At 40.7% G+C, this 16864-nt stretch overlaps 1 protein-coding gene across 1 annotated transcript in view; it reads right to left on the reverse strand.

Annotated features, from left to right (window-relative positions):
• The window catches only part of LOC137341512 (uncharacterized), a 51298-nt gene extending 34748 nt beyond the window's left edge, over positions 1-16550 (reverse strand). Inside the window, exons 1-6 of the mRNA XM_068004638.1 lie at positions 16403-16550; positions 16154-16243; positions 8360-11623; positions 3515-3740; positions 2633-2763; positions 2308-2467 (exon numbers count right to left, since the gene is read on the reverse strand). Of these exons, the coding sequence (XP_067860739.1) occupies positions 2308-2467; positions 2633-2763; positions 3515-3740; positions 8360-11623; positions 16154-16241 (3869 nt within the window). The 5' untranslated portion in view covers positions 16242-16243; positions 16403-16550. The remainder of the gene's footprint in view (positions 1-2307; positions 2468-2632; positions 2764-3514; positions 3741-8359; positions 11624-16153; positions 16244-16402) is intronic.
• Positions 16551-16864: the final 314 nt, after the last annotated feature.

Below are 16864 nucleotides of genomic sequence, written 5' to 3' on the forward strand. Positions count from 1 at the left end.
ACCTCTCTGAGCAGCAGTGCACACGGAGGCGCAGATTCACTCGACATGTAGTCGTGGAGATCTGTAGGCTCTTTCATGCCGAGCTGCTCCTGGCTGGCCCCAGCACCATCTGCTTACCTGTCGCTGCCAAAGTCACCACTGCCCTCCACAACTTCTCCTCCGCATCCTTCCAGGGTGCAGCCGGGTACACCGCCGATGTCTCTCAGTCGTCTGCGCGGAAGAGCCCTGCGAATACACCTGCACCTACTCTGCAGTAACACAATGGGTGGCATCAGTGGTGGGTCCTCATAGTGATACCCAGGAGCGGGCATTATTGGACACAACAGACAGGATTCGCGGAGACATGGCAGTGGTGGTGCCAATATAATGTGTGATGTTTGTTGCTCTGAAATTCAATATAGGTAACACCCATGACAAACCCTCAGACACCCTTGTGCATCCCCTTCATGCTCACGACACGTTTGCCACACGCTGCCTACTGCACATATGCGATGCATGCCCTGTGGCTGCAGCACAGGTGGTGGCAGGTTGAGTGAGGCTGGCCATGAGAGAGATGCACGTGAGGGTGAGTATGGGATAGAGCCATGAGATTGTATGAGGATTGGGTTGCGTGTTAGTGGCGGGTGAGTACTGGCGAGGTGAGTAGGTGCAGGTAAGATGAGGATGGGGTTTGAGTGGGTATGAGGGGTGATGTGACAGAGTAGTGTTGGTGGTGCCGAAGGAGATGTGGGGTGGGGGCAGTGTTGTGGCAGACGGAGTGTAGGGGAAAGACTACGTGTTCTCATTGTGGCTGACCTACTGAGGTCATTGGAGCGCCTCCTGCACTGTATGCAGGTGGGCGATATGTTGGTGGTGCAGGTGACCCCCTCTGCCACCTCGAGCCAGGCCTTCTTGGTGGCAGAGGCAGGCCGCTTCCTCCCGCCCGCCGGGTGGAAGATCTCTGTCCTCCCCCTCCTCCTCACCCCATCTGATGATACCTGGGGTGAGGCATCATTAAACTGGGAGCAGCCTTCCCCCTGGGCTGCTCCATGCTGTAATTTGTTCCATTGGTTGCAGCATCTGTCAGTGGAGGACTGCCCCTTTAAGTAGAGAGCCTTCAGCTGACAGATTGTACTGCGCATGCGCAGCCCGCCCGACGCGCAGACCAGCAGCGCGGAGCCCGGAGGAGCAGGTAAGTGATTCCAATTAGTGCACTGCCTGCTACGATCGCGCGGGCAACCCACTAATTTCACCGGGCGCGGAGGCCACGCACCCGAAACCCAACCCGCCGGAAACCCGCAGGCCTGGTAAAATCAGGCCCATTAACTCTGTTTCTTTCTCCACAGATGCTGCCTGACTTGCCGAGTATTTCCAGCATTTTCTGTTTTTAATTCAGATTTGACTGTGATGCCGACGACAATATTGCCTGCCAACAGTGTTGAGACTCACACAGAATAATGTGACTCAAGTGGATTATCAGAGGATGACAAACATCATGGAACTGTACCTCAGCAAGGAATCAATTGCTTCCACAGAGCAGTAGAAGATCAAGAGAGGAAAAAAAAGCATCCAATTATTTCTCTGTAATTTAATATTTTTAATTAAACTGTATTTTCAAATCTAGGCTGACCCTTCAGTACAAAACTGGGGGAGTGCTGCAATGCTGGCGATGCCATCCTCCGGATGGAACATTAAACCCAAGGCCTTATTTGCATGTTCCACTGATTCAGATAAATGTAAAAGATCTCATGGCACTATCCGTCAAAGAGCAGGGAGTTTCTCCTATTGTCCTGGCCTACATTCTTTCCTCAACCAACACCACCAAATAGATTAACTGATCATTCATCTTATTGCTGATTGTGGGATCTTGCTGTGTGGAAATTGGTTGCCATATTTTAATATTGAAAGGAGGCCTGTGCTCACTTTAAGTGGCTGCCAGGGCAGTGGCCCGAACGCCTGTGCAGATCTGCCTCTGCCCTGCTAAATTGGTTATTGTTGCATTCGTTTCATGCTTGGAAAACAAGCACAACAACGTTGAATTTAGACCCCACTCAGTTTTGGTATAAAAATGTAATCTTTTTTAATATATCTCATCTCAATCTTCATACTTCTGAGATGATAACAGTTCTGACGGTGGTAGAGGCAGGCTATATTGATTCCTGTGTGTATTGGAGGTGAACATATACATGTGTGGAATAACTATGTGTGAGCTAACATTGCCCAAACATTACACTACAAGGTCTACAGTGATATCTCTGTAAGTCCAAACAATTAAACAGACCTTTCATGTACAACACCCAACACTCACAGCTCATGTACCTTATTTACCTTGTGGCTAAAGCTGGTCCACTGAAGCCGAGCTGACGGCACACTACCATGGCATCTCTATTGGCCCACTGTTTAGCACATATTCCTCCCCAGTGCCCATCAGACACAATTTCTATTACGCCATTATATACATTCTTTCCTCCAACCAGATGGATATAACCTACAGGTAGCAGAGACAGAGAGAGCAAGAAAGTGAGCATGTCAGTGGCTTCAGGGTCTGCTAAATTAGCTGGCAGCTTCTAAGTATGGGATAAAAAAGATTAACTCCAAATCCTGTAACTTGTACTTCAACAAACTTTTTGAGGTCCATTAAAATAACATTTACCTCCTGGGATCTGAAAAGTGCTGAAATGAGCTGAAAATCCCTCTCGTTCCACAGAGGAGTCAGATCTCATTGTGATGCTCATTGTATTGGAAGAACCCTGGAGTTGTGGTGGCACCTTAGACCCACAGAATCTGATTCAATGAGGTTGAACAGGAAAAGCAGAATTTTAATTTACAGCTAATGCTTTAGTGCAAGTAAACACCAGGGATTAATAAAAGTTGTATCACATTTTTTAAACTTTAATTTTTAACCTACTCGTACAAATGCCACAATAACTGGTTCTAGCTTTTTTTTATATTTGTTCCTGGGAGGTGGGCATCAGTGATAAGGTAGCATTTATTGCCCATCCTTAATTGTCCTGAGGCCACTAAGAGACAACTAGGTAGTATGGGACTGGAGTCACATGTAGGCCAAAACAGCATGTCCCTCCCTGAAAGTCATTAGTGAACCATTTGGATTTTTACAACAACCCAGCAGCCTTTATAATCATTTTCTGGTACCAGCCCACAAATTACCAGATTTATTGAATTCAATTTCACAACTTGCTGTAGTGTGATTTAGAGTTTACAACCTGAGTTGCTAATCCAATACCATACTAGGCTGGTGAACAAAAGGTTTCCTGTAACTACAGCTGTGAATGATTTTGCTTGAGAGTTAGTAAGCATTAAACACTTACAAAATGGTTCAATACAATATAAGTTATTAGCAAATTCATAAAGTTGTCAGGAATAACAATTACTCCCTACACACATTACAATTGTGCAGTACTCAACATGCCCCCTATAACCAGCATTCCTTTTACAGAAATTATTTATCTTCTTATATATCTTGATTATTAATTTACAGTTCAGTGTCTTATAACTCATAAATACCAGTGGTTACCTGCCCATTTCCACTTGGCTGGGTCCTTTGCCATCATAAACAACCACATAATCATACTTGCATGTTCTGTGTTCTTCCACAAACAAGGATGTAAAATCCAAATGGATGAGATATCCAGGAGGAGCTTCAATCTCCCAGGTGCAGTCCATGTCACTCGGATAGGACTGTGGATAGTGTGGTGTCTGAAATCTTCCCTTGGTTTTTCTCATCACACCCCCACATGAATCTAACAGGAAGCACAGTGCACTTGGTCATTTGTGTTTTGCATAGCGGATACAAACCATCACCTATTGCACATTATTTAATCGATTACACTCAAGATGAGTAACTGGGAGTAATTATCACTGGACAGCTTTCTGGACATGCTGAGTAACAGGATTCAAAATCTGTCCTGCACTTAGAAACATAGGAACATAGGAACAGGGGTAGGCCATTTAGCCCCTAGAGCCTGTTCCGCCATTCATTGAGATCATAGCTGACCTGTGACCTAACTCCATATAGCCATCATAGCCCCATATCCCTTAATACTTTTGGTTAACAAAAATCCATCAATCTCAGATTTAAAATTAACAATTGAGCTAGCATCAACTGCCGTTTGTGGAATAGAGTTCCAAACTTCTACAACCCTTTACGTGTAGAAGTGTTTCCTAACTTCACTGCTGAAAGTCCTGGATCTAATTTTTAGACTATGTCCCCTAGTCCTAGAATCTCCAACCAGCAGAAATAGTTTCTCTCTATCTACCCTATCAGTTCCCCTTAATAGCTTGTGAACTTCGATCAAATCACCCCTTAATCTTCTAAATTCCAGGGAATACAACCCTAGTTTGTGTAATCTCTCCTCATAATTTAACCCTTGGAATCCAGATATCATTCTAGTAAATCTATGCTGCACTCCCTTCAAGGCCAATATATCATTCCTAAGGTGCGGTGCCCAGAACTGAACACAGCACTTCAGGTGTGGACTAACCAGGCCTTTGTATAGCTGTAGCATAACTTCTACCCCCTTTTATTCTAGTCCTCTAGATATAATGGCCAGCATTCCATTAGCCTTTTTGATTATTTTCTGTACCTGTCCATGACATTTTAATGATCGATGTACATGGACAAAGTCTCTTTGGACCTCCACTGTTTCAAGCTTTTCACCATTTAGAAAGTACTCTGATCTATCCTTTATAGGTCCAAAGTGGATGACCTCACACTTGCCTACATTGAAATCCATTTGCCACAGTTTTGCCCATTCACTTAACTTATTAATATCGCTCTGTAATTTTATGCTTCCATCTACACTGCTTACAATGTTGCCTATCTTTGTGTTATCAGCAAACTTGGATATGCGGCTCTCTATCTCGTTGTCTAAGTCGTTAATAAATACTGTGAATAGTTAAGGCCCCAACACAGATCCCTGTGGGACACCACTAGTCACATGCTGCCAATTTGAGTCCCTGCCCATTATCCCTACTCTCTGTCTCCTCCCGCTCAGCCAATTTCCTAACCGGGTAAATAATTTGCCCTCAATTCCATGAGCTTCAACTTTAGCTAACAATCTCTGATGAGGGACTTTATCGAATGCCTTCTGGAGGTCCATATAACAACATCCATAGACATTCCCCTGTCCACTACTTTAGTCACTTCTTCAAAAAATTCAATCAGGTTCGTCAGGCATGACCTGCCCTTTACAAATCCGTGCTGGCTCTCTCTGATCAGCTGAAAATTTTCAAGGTGTTCAGTCACTCTATCCTTAATTATAGACTCTAGTAATTTCCCCACAACAGATGTTAGGCTAACTGGTCTATAATTCCCTAGTTTCCCTCTCCCACCTTTCTTAAATAGAGAAGTAACATGTGCAATTTTCCAATCTAAAGGAACAGTTCCCTGAATCGAGAGAACTTTGGAAGATTATAGTTAGGGTTTCTGCAATGTGCTCACCTACTACCTTTAAAACCCTGGGATGGAAACCATCTGGTTCTGGGGATTTGTCACTCTTTAGTGCCATTATTTTCTTCAATACTGTTAATTTGCTTACATTAATTATGGTGAGTCCCCGTCCCTGATTCAAAAGGTAGATTCCTTGGGGTGTCCAGCATGCTATCCTCTTCCGACTGTAAATACTTAAGCAAAATAATTATTTAACATGTCCGCTATTTCCTTATTTTCATTTACAATATCACCATTATCAGTTTTTAAGGGGCCCACATTGCTCTTGACCATATTCTTTTTCCTAATATAATTGTAAAAAATGTTTGTGTTGAAAACCTTTGTGATACAGTATTTACTTACTTTTCCTGTGGAGCATAATTGTTATGGATTATTGAATCCGGTAATGTTTTTATAGACTTTGCCAAAAGACACTGTGGAAAGGGTGAAGAATAAGCAACACACCAAAACTGAATAGGGGCAATTATAAGTTAATTTGTATTTATGTATTTATCCCATTTCAGGCACTTTGATCCAGGCAGGTCTGTTAATTTTTCAAAAAATTATTTGGATGGACAAAGTGTCCCTTTTAAGAATCCTGTCTTTAAGTATTTACAACTTTTGACTTTTTTTTTAAAAGAGAAACTTTTTTTTGCTTTTTAATTTAGTTTTCTTTTATGCAGCTATTTTTGTGCCTTGTTGATGCTTCCTTCCTCCACAGAGCCTTCAACCACCGTTTTGCTGCATACTGGAATTCTCTCTCTCAATTTCTTTGCATTGCTATCGCTCTCCCCTCCTTCAAATGTCTCCTAAAAATTGACCTCTTCCATCAATTCTTCCCACATCTCTCTAACTTCTCTTCTATTTCCTCCGTGTCCACCATGGGTAAGGCATTTTGTTACATGAAAGGCATTACATAAACATAAATCATTGTTCTTTTTTCTCCTCTTCTTCATCTATGGTGTCTCTGCAACCAATAGAGAGAATCCACCACTTCTTCCCAAGTACCCTACAGCCAGCAGCCAGGAACTACAAGACATGACTTTTACCTCCAATATTTCTCCCCCTAACTGGCACATGTCACAAACCCTACTTGGTGCCTCCCTGCTGAACATGATTTAGATCAGGAACTGAACGGAGCAGGACTTTGTCTGGCTCCATTATCTGGAGGCTCCCTCTTTTTTAAGGTATTCTCTCCACATCCTCTTATCCAATTTTCTTGCTCATTGTATGGCCAAGAATGGCTGTCTGTTGTGCTCTCACGGGTGCACCAAATCGCTCTGAAAGCATCTGCCAGAAGTGATGCAGCTAAAATCCTTCAGATTTTCCTTCTTCTCTGTATGGAAGTTCCTGGCCTCTGCACATCACCTCCCCACAGTAGCATTGGTGAGACTGGGGACCCTGCATGCAAAAGATCAGTAGCACAAACCCACATCTCACTACTCCGCAGCATAGCACATTAATGATCCAACAAACTGCAGGATGACTACCCTGGCCCCAAAGACCTAACTTTGAAAACATAATTTGCTAAGTGACAGGAAACAGAGAGTAGTAGTGAACGGTTGTTTTTCGGACTGGAGGGAGGTGTACAGTGGTGTTCCCCGGGGTCGGTACTAGGACCACTGCTTTTCTTGATATATATTAATGACTTGGACTTGGGTGTACAGGGCACAATTTCAAAATATGCAGATGACATAAAACTTGGAAGAGTAGAAAACAGTGAGGAGGATAATAATAGACTTCAAGTAAACATAGACAGGCTGGTGGAATGGGCGGACACATGCCAGATGAAATTTAATGTAGAGAAGTGCGAAGTGATACATTTTGGCAGGAAGAATGAGGAGAGGCAATATAAGCTAAATGGTACAATTCTAAAGGGGATGCAGGATCAGAGAGACCTGGGGATACATGTGCACAAATATTTGAAGGTGGCAGGACAGGTTGAGAAAGCGATTAAAAAAGCACATGGGATCCTGGGCTTTATAAATAGAGGCTTGGAGTTACATTGAAACTTTATAAAACACTGGTTCGGCCACAACTGGAGTATTGTGTCCAATTCTGGCCAACACACTTTAGGAAAGACGTGAAGGCCTTAGAGAGGGTGAAGAAAAGATTTATTAGAATGGTTCCAGGGATGAGGGACTTCAGTTATGTGGATAGACTGGAGAAGCTGGGGTTGTTCTCCTTAGAGCAAAGAAGATTAAGAGGAGATTTGATAGAAGTGTTCAAAATCATGAAGGTTTAGATAGAGTAAATAAAGAGAAACTGTTCCCATTGGCGGAAGGGTTGAGATCCAGGGGACCAGAGAAGATTTAAGGTGATTGGCAAAAGAACCAACGGTGACATGAGGAAAAACTTTTTTACGCAGCGAGTAGTTATGATCTGGGTAGTGGAAGCAGATTCAATCGTGGCTTTCACAATGGAATTGGATAAATACTTGAAGGGAAAAAATTTGCAGGGTTACGGGGAAAGAGCGGGGGAATGAGACTAACTGGATTGCTCTGACAGACTCGATGGGCCGAATGGCCTCCTTCTGTGCTGCAACCATTCTATGATTCTATAATTTAAAGTAATGGTCAACAATTTTAATTTTATTATTTATTTATGTTGCATTAGCCAACAGAAATGGTTACAGTTTCATTTAGTACCATTGAGACAATAAACTGATAAAATAGTCACTGGGATGGAAAAGAGGGCAGGAAATCTAATCTGAAATTACATCTTAGATTGATTTTAAAGTGACACCGTTGTATTCTGGTAACAATTTGGATATATAGGTAGGAAGTTGCATATTCATCGATTCATTTCTAACCCTATAGGATGTTGTAAATCAAAAGGAGCTTATATGTGTTGTGGGATCTAATTGGTTGGACCAATTAAAAACTAATAAGTTTATTGATTTCATTTATATTTAAATAAACCTTCACTTACCTAAAGTCACAAATGAGGAAGTAGATAGAAGTACATTGTCTCCTTTTGGTGGTATTTCTGTGGTGACAACAGGAGACGTTAATGTGGCTGGCAGATGAAGCTTTAATGGTTCATTTGCTGCAGGTGTTTGTACAGAAACAGGACTTATGGATGATGCAGCAGAGGACGAAAACTCAGTGATATCTTCTGTGATGTTGGCAACATTCGTTACATCGAATGAGGAAAAAATCTCAACGCCTATCAAATGTGTCACAGAATATTGATTTGTTTCCTCTTTTGGTAATGGAACCCCTTCTGTGCCTGTTACTGGCTGGTCTCTATGTGTTCCAGTGGATGTGCCTGAAAAGTCTTCATTAATAGCTCCAGATGAGTTTTGCTCACTCTTTTCACTATATCTGAAAGATGTCTCTAAGATGTTGGAAATAGTTGTAACTGCCTGGAGTGTACCTTTGTCTACCAACGACTGAACTTTGCCATCTTTTCTGATCATCCGTAAATCATTACTATTGGTTGTTACACTGACAGGAGCATTAGAGGTGACATTCTGTTGTTGTACATCATCTAGGTAGAGTATGAGTGTCTGATGAAGACTGTCTTTGTTTAGGGTTTCTTTTTGATGGGCCAGATTCCTTTGCATTTTTATTGCATCTGCCCTGGAAGTGGTTGGTTGAAATGTTCTGTCTCCACTGGATATGGTAGATTCCATCTTTTCACTGTCTGTGAATTGCTGAGATTTGCCTAAAGGTGTAATTATACTGGGCAGTACTGAACTACCTACGGTCAACATTGGTTCAAATGTGTGATCTATACTGTATGCAATTGGTTGGACTGTATTTATTTCACTGATTGTATCTACCTGTGCATTTCTTTCTGTAGTAGCTTTTGCTTGTGATTCTGGATTATGTGTAATAGGTGTATATAGTTTGATATCATCATTCACTCTGGATGCAAAAGATTCTTCTTCATTATCATTTACAGTGAGGTTTGATTTTATATTTACTTTCCCCAGTTGATCTATGCTGGACACTGCTGCTTGTGAAAATCCATTTGCTTTGAATGTAGCATGTTCTACATTTATGCCTACAGTGGATGTCTCTGGAAAAGCTACTTCATCTAGACTAGATGTAGCCAGCTGTATTTGTTTATCTACACTTTGTGGAAGACTTGCACTAGATATCTGCCGATCGATCATCACTGCTTCAAAATTACTCTCTGTTCCCAAAAGGATTGGATCACCTCTCCTGGTTGAATCAAGCTGAACTGTACCTTGATGGTCCTGTTTCTTTCCTGTTAGATATGGAGTGTCCGCTACTTTAAGTGTCATAGGATGAAAATGATCCTCTATTGTGGTCATCTCTGACAGAGCAGCATTGTCTGTTCTTGACATGATCAATTGTGCTTTGGTATCCATACTTAGTGAAACTGGCAGAGGATCTGCAGTGGGTGTCTGTTGCTGGGCTGTACTATCCTTACCAACCTTTCCCAAAAGTTTTGTCCCTTTTGGATTAATTATATCTAGTTGACCTACTACCCCTTTAGTATAACATTCCTCCATTTGAAAAGACAAATCTGATTTGTCACTTTTCCTCATTTCTGTAACAGACTTCTCCAGATTCAACCCTGAATGTGTGTTCTTAATTGCATCAACATGATCCTTTTTCCACTCCATATCATTTGAATCTGATGAAGAGAATGGTTCTAATCTACTCAAAGTGTTCCCTTTGAGTTTTAACCCAGATTGATGATGTGGATCCTTTGTGTCAGTAATAGCATCCTCTAAGGTTAGCCCTGGTGCTACAGTGCTAATGACAGATGAAGATATCTCAGTTTCAAATGTATTTGTCACTGGTCTTCTTAATTTATCACCAGCCTCTGTTGAGACTCTTGTAATTGGTGATATGTGAGATAAAAGCTTTTGTTTTCCTGTCATCAAATGGATGTTTGGTTGCACTGCTTGACTTGTAATCATAGCAGATTCAAGAGTAACTGTCGAGATACTAACCCCCATAAACTCTTGCTGATCTTCATAAACTGATGAGGAATGCTTTAATATTTGTTTGGTAAATTCTGTGGCTGTCAATTCATTCAAACTACCTTGTTTGCCTTCAAATATGGATTTCTTATTATGGTTAGTGAGTGAAAATGAATCTGATAGGTCTGACTGAGTACTGCTTTGGAATTTGTTTGAAAGATCTGGACTTCCTAGATCTGCCTCTGTCACATTACCTTTACTAAGGAGTGTTTGTTTAGGGAGTTGAGTTATGACAGTTGTTACTTCGTGCTGAGATGATGTGCTCATATAGGGAATACCTCCTTTATTGGGGCTACTTTTGTGATTAAGTGAAGCTTGAGGGGGTTTAAAGTCCTCATGTTCTGAATAATTATCTCTTGTAGAGGTTTTAGTTCCATTAACAGTCACATTCCAAATTTGTAACAACTCTGCAGTTATTTCAGAGGAGGTTGTGGTTGAATAGTATTCTTTTTTGGTCTCATTGTTCAATTTGTTCATTATTTCAGACTTAGCCGAATTTACACTTAATTGAGCAGCTGCCATAACTTTATCTCTTTCTTCTGCATGTAATGGATGTTTACTATTTGAACTTGTATTAGAGTTCTCAGTCAAAAACTGTTTCACCAATTCCTTAATGTTGTCTGTTTCTGAAATGTTGATAGAGGAGGCAATTGAAGATTCTGCAAATGTGACAGAAGTTGAAGTTAACGTTTCAGAGTCATATAGATCCTTAGTATGTTCACTATGAAAGCTGGGTATTACAGTATTTGAGAACTGGATTGGTTTGTTTTTATTCTTATGGGTCTGGGTCAGATCTGGTTCAGCAATTTCTTGTTTCTTGGAAACATTCTTCCATGAGGAAGGTAGTATTGTACCCAATAACAGATTCACTGATTTTCTGTTAGAAGTTTCATCTTCCAACTGTATTGATTTATTATAAGCAGAGCAGTCATCATCGAGTTTATAACAATACACATCCCATTTTTCCAGCAGGTTCTTCTTGACTCCATATGATATAATGCCGACTCTGTTTTGGCCACAATTCCAGTTTCTGTGTATCCTGGGATAAGCTACTTCTCCTGATGAAATCCAACCTGCTCTGCATTCCTCCAGCCCAGCAAGGTAGGCGGTGTGAAGTTGATCCCTAGTTGCCACCACAGCTCCAAAGTCTTGCTCACAAGCCAGTTTAGCAGCAGGAAAAGTAAGTGAATAACGAATCCTCTGATCATAATGAAACACACCACTTAGACGTTCTAAAGAAAAGAAAGCATGTAGTTTAAAAATATTGAGCCTAAGAAAAATGTTCAAGTTTGACACATTTCGTTAAGAGACATTTACTGTCACCAGTTTTTCAAGATCCTGTTCTACAGTTAATTCCCTGCCATGGTCCTGATTGTCTTGTTACGTACTATAACATTAATGGTTTTCAACATTAACTTTGAAGAAACCAAGAAAAACTTAAAATATTATATACTAAATATACATCCTTAAATAATAGACACATAATTACAAATCAAGACTCCTGTTCTTACACTGTCATACAGATGTAAAACACATACAGGATGTCATGTTGTTGAATTTATCCCACGAGTAAGCAACAGCTTAAAAACTCATGAGTGGCACAGGTGGAAAGCAACTTTCCAGTCTTGTTCCAGAGTGAGATGGCAGTGCTAAGCATTAAGTGCTCAATTTGTGTTACACAATGGTAACATTTATTAGTATTTCTTTCCCTATGGAGCTGCCTTTTCTTTTCAAAAACAGAAAGAATACATTAATACTTCATGGGATGTCAGGTGGTATTGTGTTTGGATGAGACCTGGGGATTCTTGTTATGGTTCTGCTTTTATCACATCAACCTCTCAGTTATATAACCTTCCACATGCACAAATTTCAAGGCAGGCATACTCACACAAAGTCTCATGACCTACATCCTAGGGTTCTAAAAGAGGTGGCTGCAGAGATAGTGGATGCATTGGTTGTGATTTTCCAAAGTTCTCTAGATTCTAGAGTGGTCCCAATGGATTGGAAGGTAGCAAATGTAACACCGCTATTCAAGAAAGGAGGGAGAGAGAAAAAACAGGGAACTACAGGCCAGTTAGCCTGACATCAGTCGTCGGAAAATTGCTGGAATCCATTATTAAGGAAGTGGTAACAGGGCACATAGAAAATCATAACATGATTAGGCGGAGTCAACATTGTTTTATGAAAGGGAAATCATGTTTGCAAATCTATTAGAGTTTTTTGAGGATGTAACTAGCAGGGTAGATAAAGGGGAACCAGTGGATGTAATATTTTTGGATTTTCAAAAGGCATTTGATAAGGTGCCACACAAGAGGTTGTTACACAAGATAAGGGCTCATGGGGTTGGGAGTAATATATTAGCATGGATAGAGGATTGGTTAACGGCAGAAAAGAGAGTAGGAATAAACGGATCATTTTCAGGTCGGCAGGCTGTAACTAGTGGGGTGCCGCAAGGATTCGTGCTTGGGCCTCAGCTATTTACAATCTATATTAATGACTTAGATGAAGGGACCAGGTGTAATGTATCCAAGTTTGTTGACGATAGAAAGCTAGGTGGAAAAGTAGGCTGTGAGGAGAACACAAAGAAGCTGCAAAGGAATATAGACAGATGAGCGGGCAAGAAGGTGGCAGATGGAGTATAATGTGGGGAAATGTGAAATTATCCACTTTGGTAGGAAAAATAGAAAAGCAGAATATTTTTTAAAAGGTGAGAGACTAAGAAATGTTGGTATTCAGAGGTTTTGGGTGTCCTTGTACATGGATCACAGAAAGTTTACATGCAAGTACAGCAAACAATTAGAAAGGCAAATGGTAAGTTAGCCTTTATTGCAAGGGGGTTGGAGTATAAGAGTAAGGAGGACTTGCTGCAATTATACAGGGCTCTGGTGAGACCTCACCTGGAGTACTGTGTACAGTTTTGGTCTCCTTACCTAAGGAAGGATATACTTACCTTAGAGGCAGTGCAATGAAGGTTCACTAGATTGATTCCTGGGATGAGAGGGTTGCCCTATGAGGAAAGAATGAGTAGATTGGGCCTAAACTCTCTGGAGTTTAGAAGAATGAGAGGTGATCTCGTTGAAACATATAAGATTGTAAGAGGGCTTGACGGGGTAGATGCTGAGCGGCTGTTTCCCCTGACTGGAGAGTCTAGAACTAGGGGCCATAGGCTCAGGATAAGGGGTCGGACATTTAGGATTGAGATGAGGAGGAATTTATTCACTCAGAGAGTCGTGAATCTTTGGAATTCTCTACCCCAGACGGCTGTGGATACTCAGTCATTGAGTATATTCAAGGCTGAGATCGATAGATTTTTGAACTCTAAGGGAATCAAAAGATTTGGGGATCAGGTGGGAAAGTGGAGCTGAGGTTGAAGATCAGCCATGATCTGATTGACTGCGGAGCAGGCTCGAGGGGCGGTATGGCCTACTCCTGCTCCTATTTCTTATGTTCTTGTGTTCTCATACACACACATACATAAATAAATTTGGATACCATAACAGTAATGCATATATATGTAGGAAAATAATAATTACATTGTCTAATTAGTTACTTGTAAATTAATAATTTGATAAATTTCTGTAACAAGCTGCTGAAATAGAGTGTCAGAGACAGCAGTATACTATATCTTAGGTGAGGCATTTCCATGTACTGGTTTGTTTAGCATTAAAGGATATATTAATCGTCCCTTGTGTTCTCTGAGTTAGCCACGAATACTGAGACTTCCACAGGTCTAAAAATATGCAAATCTTTCACTAACATATAGCATCTATTAACAGTAGCTTCTGTCCACTTCCAATGCTAATTACAAAGTAGAATCCAAGAAATTACTATTCCATCATAGACTAAAGAAGTGCAATGCAATTATAATTTTGATTTTAGTGCATACTGTCCTGCAGTTTTCAAAGGGATTTCTTTAAGGATTTAGGAAGGCACTTTACTTTTGGAATTTTTGAATTTCATAGTAACAGCTACAAAATGCAAGAGAACACACTCAAGCAATAAGATCCTAAGAATAAAATAAAACTAGAGGTCAACATTACACTATATATAGCACCTACTTCATCCTTAGTTTCCAAATACATTAGGCTATTCTAATAGCTTGAATTACACTGTTTTCCACCCTTCCCATTGGACGTACAGCGATTTCAGCACACAAAAGCCAAAGGTGTCACTGAATAATTTAGCTGTTTGCGAGTTTGAGGTCCTGGAATGCTTGTCACTTGGATTTTCTCAAGCTTGTGAATTAGTGAGGTAATTCCATGATCCCACACTCTTATCGGGAAGCCACATTCACAGGGAGCACAGGTCAGAGAATTATTTTAACCCCATCTCTGACCCAAGATCCCTTCAAGGGCAACTTCCGTACTGGAAGCACAGGATCATAGTATCTCAAAGGCGTTTTTAGATAAGCAAAATAACTATGGAAACAAATGTTCAAGAGGAGAAATAATATCTTCTGCTGTCTCCTCAAGTCCCAGATAGTACAGAGTATAAAATGAGTCAGCCATTAAAGTTTGACTTACAGTATTGGGATACCCAGTTAAGAAGCTAAAATCATTACAGCATTGAAAAAAAACTTACATATGTTTGCTTTATTAAACAGAAATAAAGGAGGAAACTAGATGCAGCGGGGATGAATTTCCTTGCCATTTTCCGCGCACTTGCAGGAAGGTTCAATGGACCCATGGTGAACGCCCCTGATGCTACATTGGAGATAAACACCATGTGAGACGGCCTCCTGGGGGGACTTTTGCACTGCTGCATTCCAGAGTTATACTGGAACTTTGTGTTACTGCAATGCAGAAACTACTTCACAGCAACACAAAAGTAGCAGTAAAGCTGTACCCTTGGATGGTTGAAAGTGAACTGAAAAGCAGGAATCCATTAGAAGGCACAAGCCACAAGGCTAGTTTGTCAGTCAAATGAACCCTAAGACTGAATTACCGCCTGTAATCTTTTGCAACGAATCCAGTATTTTTTTTATACTATATATACCAGCAAATCTCCAATGATGTCTGATTGCACTTCTGTAAAGCAACTTGGGATGTTTTTCTATGTTAAAGGCACTATATAAATGCAAGTTGTTGATGTTGATTACAGGTAGTCTCAGATCTGGAATACTCTTGTGGTGTTTAGCTGCTAACCTGTCCAACACCTTTCTGACAGCTATTCTAAATAGTCAAAACCAAGTAATTGTAGCTACTTATAAACTGGAGGTCAATTAGAAAGCAATTGTACCCATAAAATTCAGGCTCCGGGTCTCTACGCATCTCTGACAAAGTGTGATATTTGGTGAATTATATATATTTTTAAGCCTTTATTAATGCCATTACTGCTGTCATTGAATGCTGGGCCAAAATGACACAAGACCTCCCAGAATATCAAAATAATGTGGAATTTCACAGGCTATCTGATTCTTTCACAGGAAATTACAGATTTCTTTTTCATGTAATAGAGTTCCTCGGCAATTATACACACAAATCAAATGGACATTTAAAAAGTTACTGGATTTGTATGATATAATTTACGAACTATTTAGATTTTAAATCGTTTTCAGTGGTAATTTTCCATACTTGCAATCTTTGTAAACAGAAATAATGACTGTAATTGTACCAGTAAAGCATTTAAAGTGGTAGACAGCCATTTTAGGCAATAATGTCCACACGTATATTATGGGGGAAATGTAGATTTTAAAAATTCGCCTTTCCATCTGAGAAGACACTCGTTTATTTAGTAAACTGCCGTGAGATGAAACTACTTACTGCTCAGGTAGAAAGCGCAATTCAGTTCCTGGGTGGAAACGCAGTAAATGACTGGCGGCAGCACCAACACGGTCAGTAAAAGAAACATGTCTAGTAAAGGAAAAGAATGTAATTAATAACCGGGTTTGTACAACGTGCGGAACCTCGCTACAGCAAAAATAATGCTGTGTTAGCGTCTGTATACTGCACAGATGACTTTTCTTTTAGAAATGTGAAGGAGCAAATGTTAAATCCTGAAGTAGCACTGACCTGAACAATTACTGTGTGATAGTTAACTGAGGTCTCCAAAGAAAGGATTGCTCAGAGCACAGCTCCCACTTTGCTCATTCACAGCCGTGCTGAAGTGAAGGAAGGAAAAGGCAGTTTGAAGAATCCCCGGCGCCAGGATCATCATCCTGACATGAACTCAGGACGGACTCTGGCGGTTTAGTGGGCTGTGTCCCGAGAGCAGGAAACAGCTCTCGACTTAAATTAACACAAATGCTCAGCCCTCATTCGCTGGACACGCTCAAACATGACACAAAGTGGGAGCAGGGATATAAAACTATCCCAGCCGACAATAATAAGGGCTGTTTTTTAAGTAGATATTTAGTAAACTTCTTCTAAACTGTAGTTGCTTGTTTTTTAAATGACTGTGTAAGTATGGACACAGTTCCTGTTAATTACAGTTTCCTGTGAGCCCTAATCCTAGAGGCAATTCCTTCAAACCAT

The sequence above is a fragment of the Heptranchias perlo genome, chromosome 2 (genome assembly GCF_035084215.1).
Source record: "Heptranchias perlo isolate sHepPer1 chromosome 2, sHepPer1.hap1, whole genome shotgun sequence".
Lineage (NCBI taxonomy): Eukaryota > Metazoa > Chordata > Chondrichthyes > Hexanchiformes > Hexanchidae > Heptranchias > Heptranchias perlo.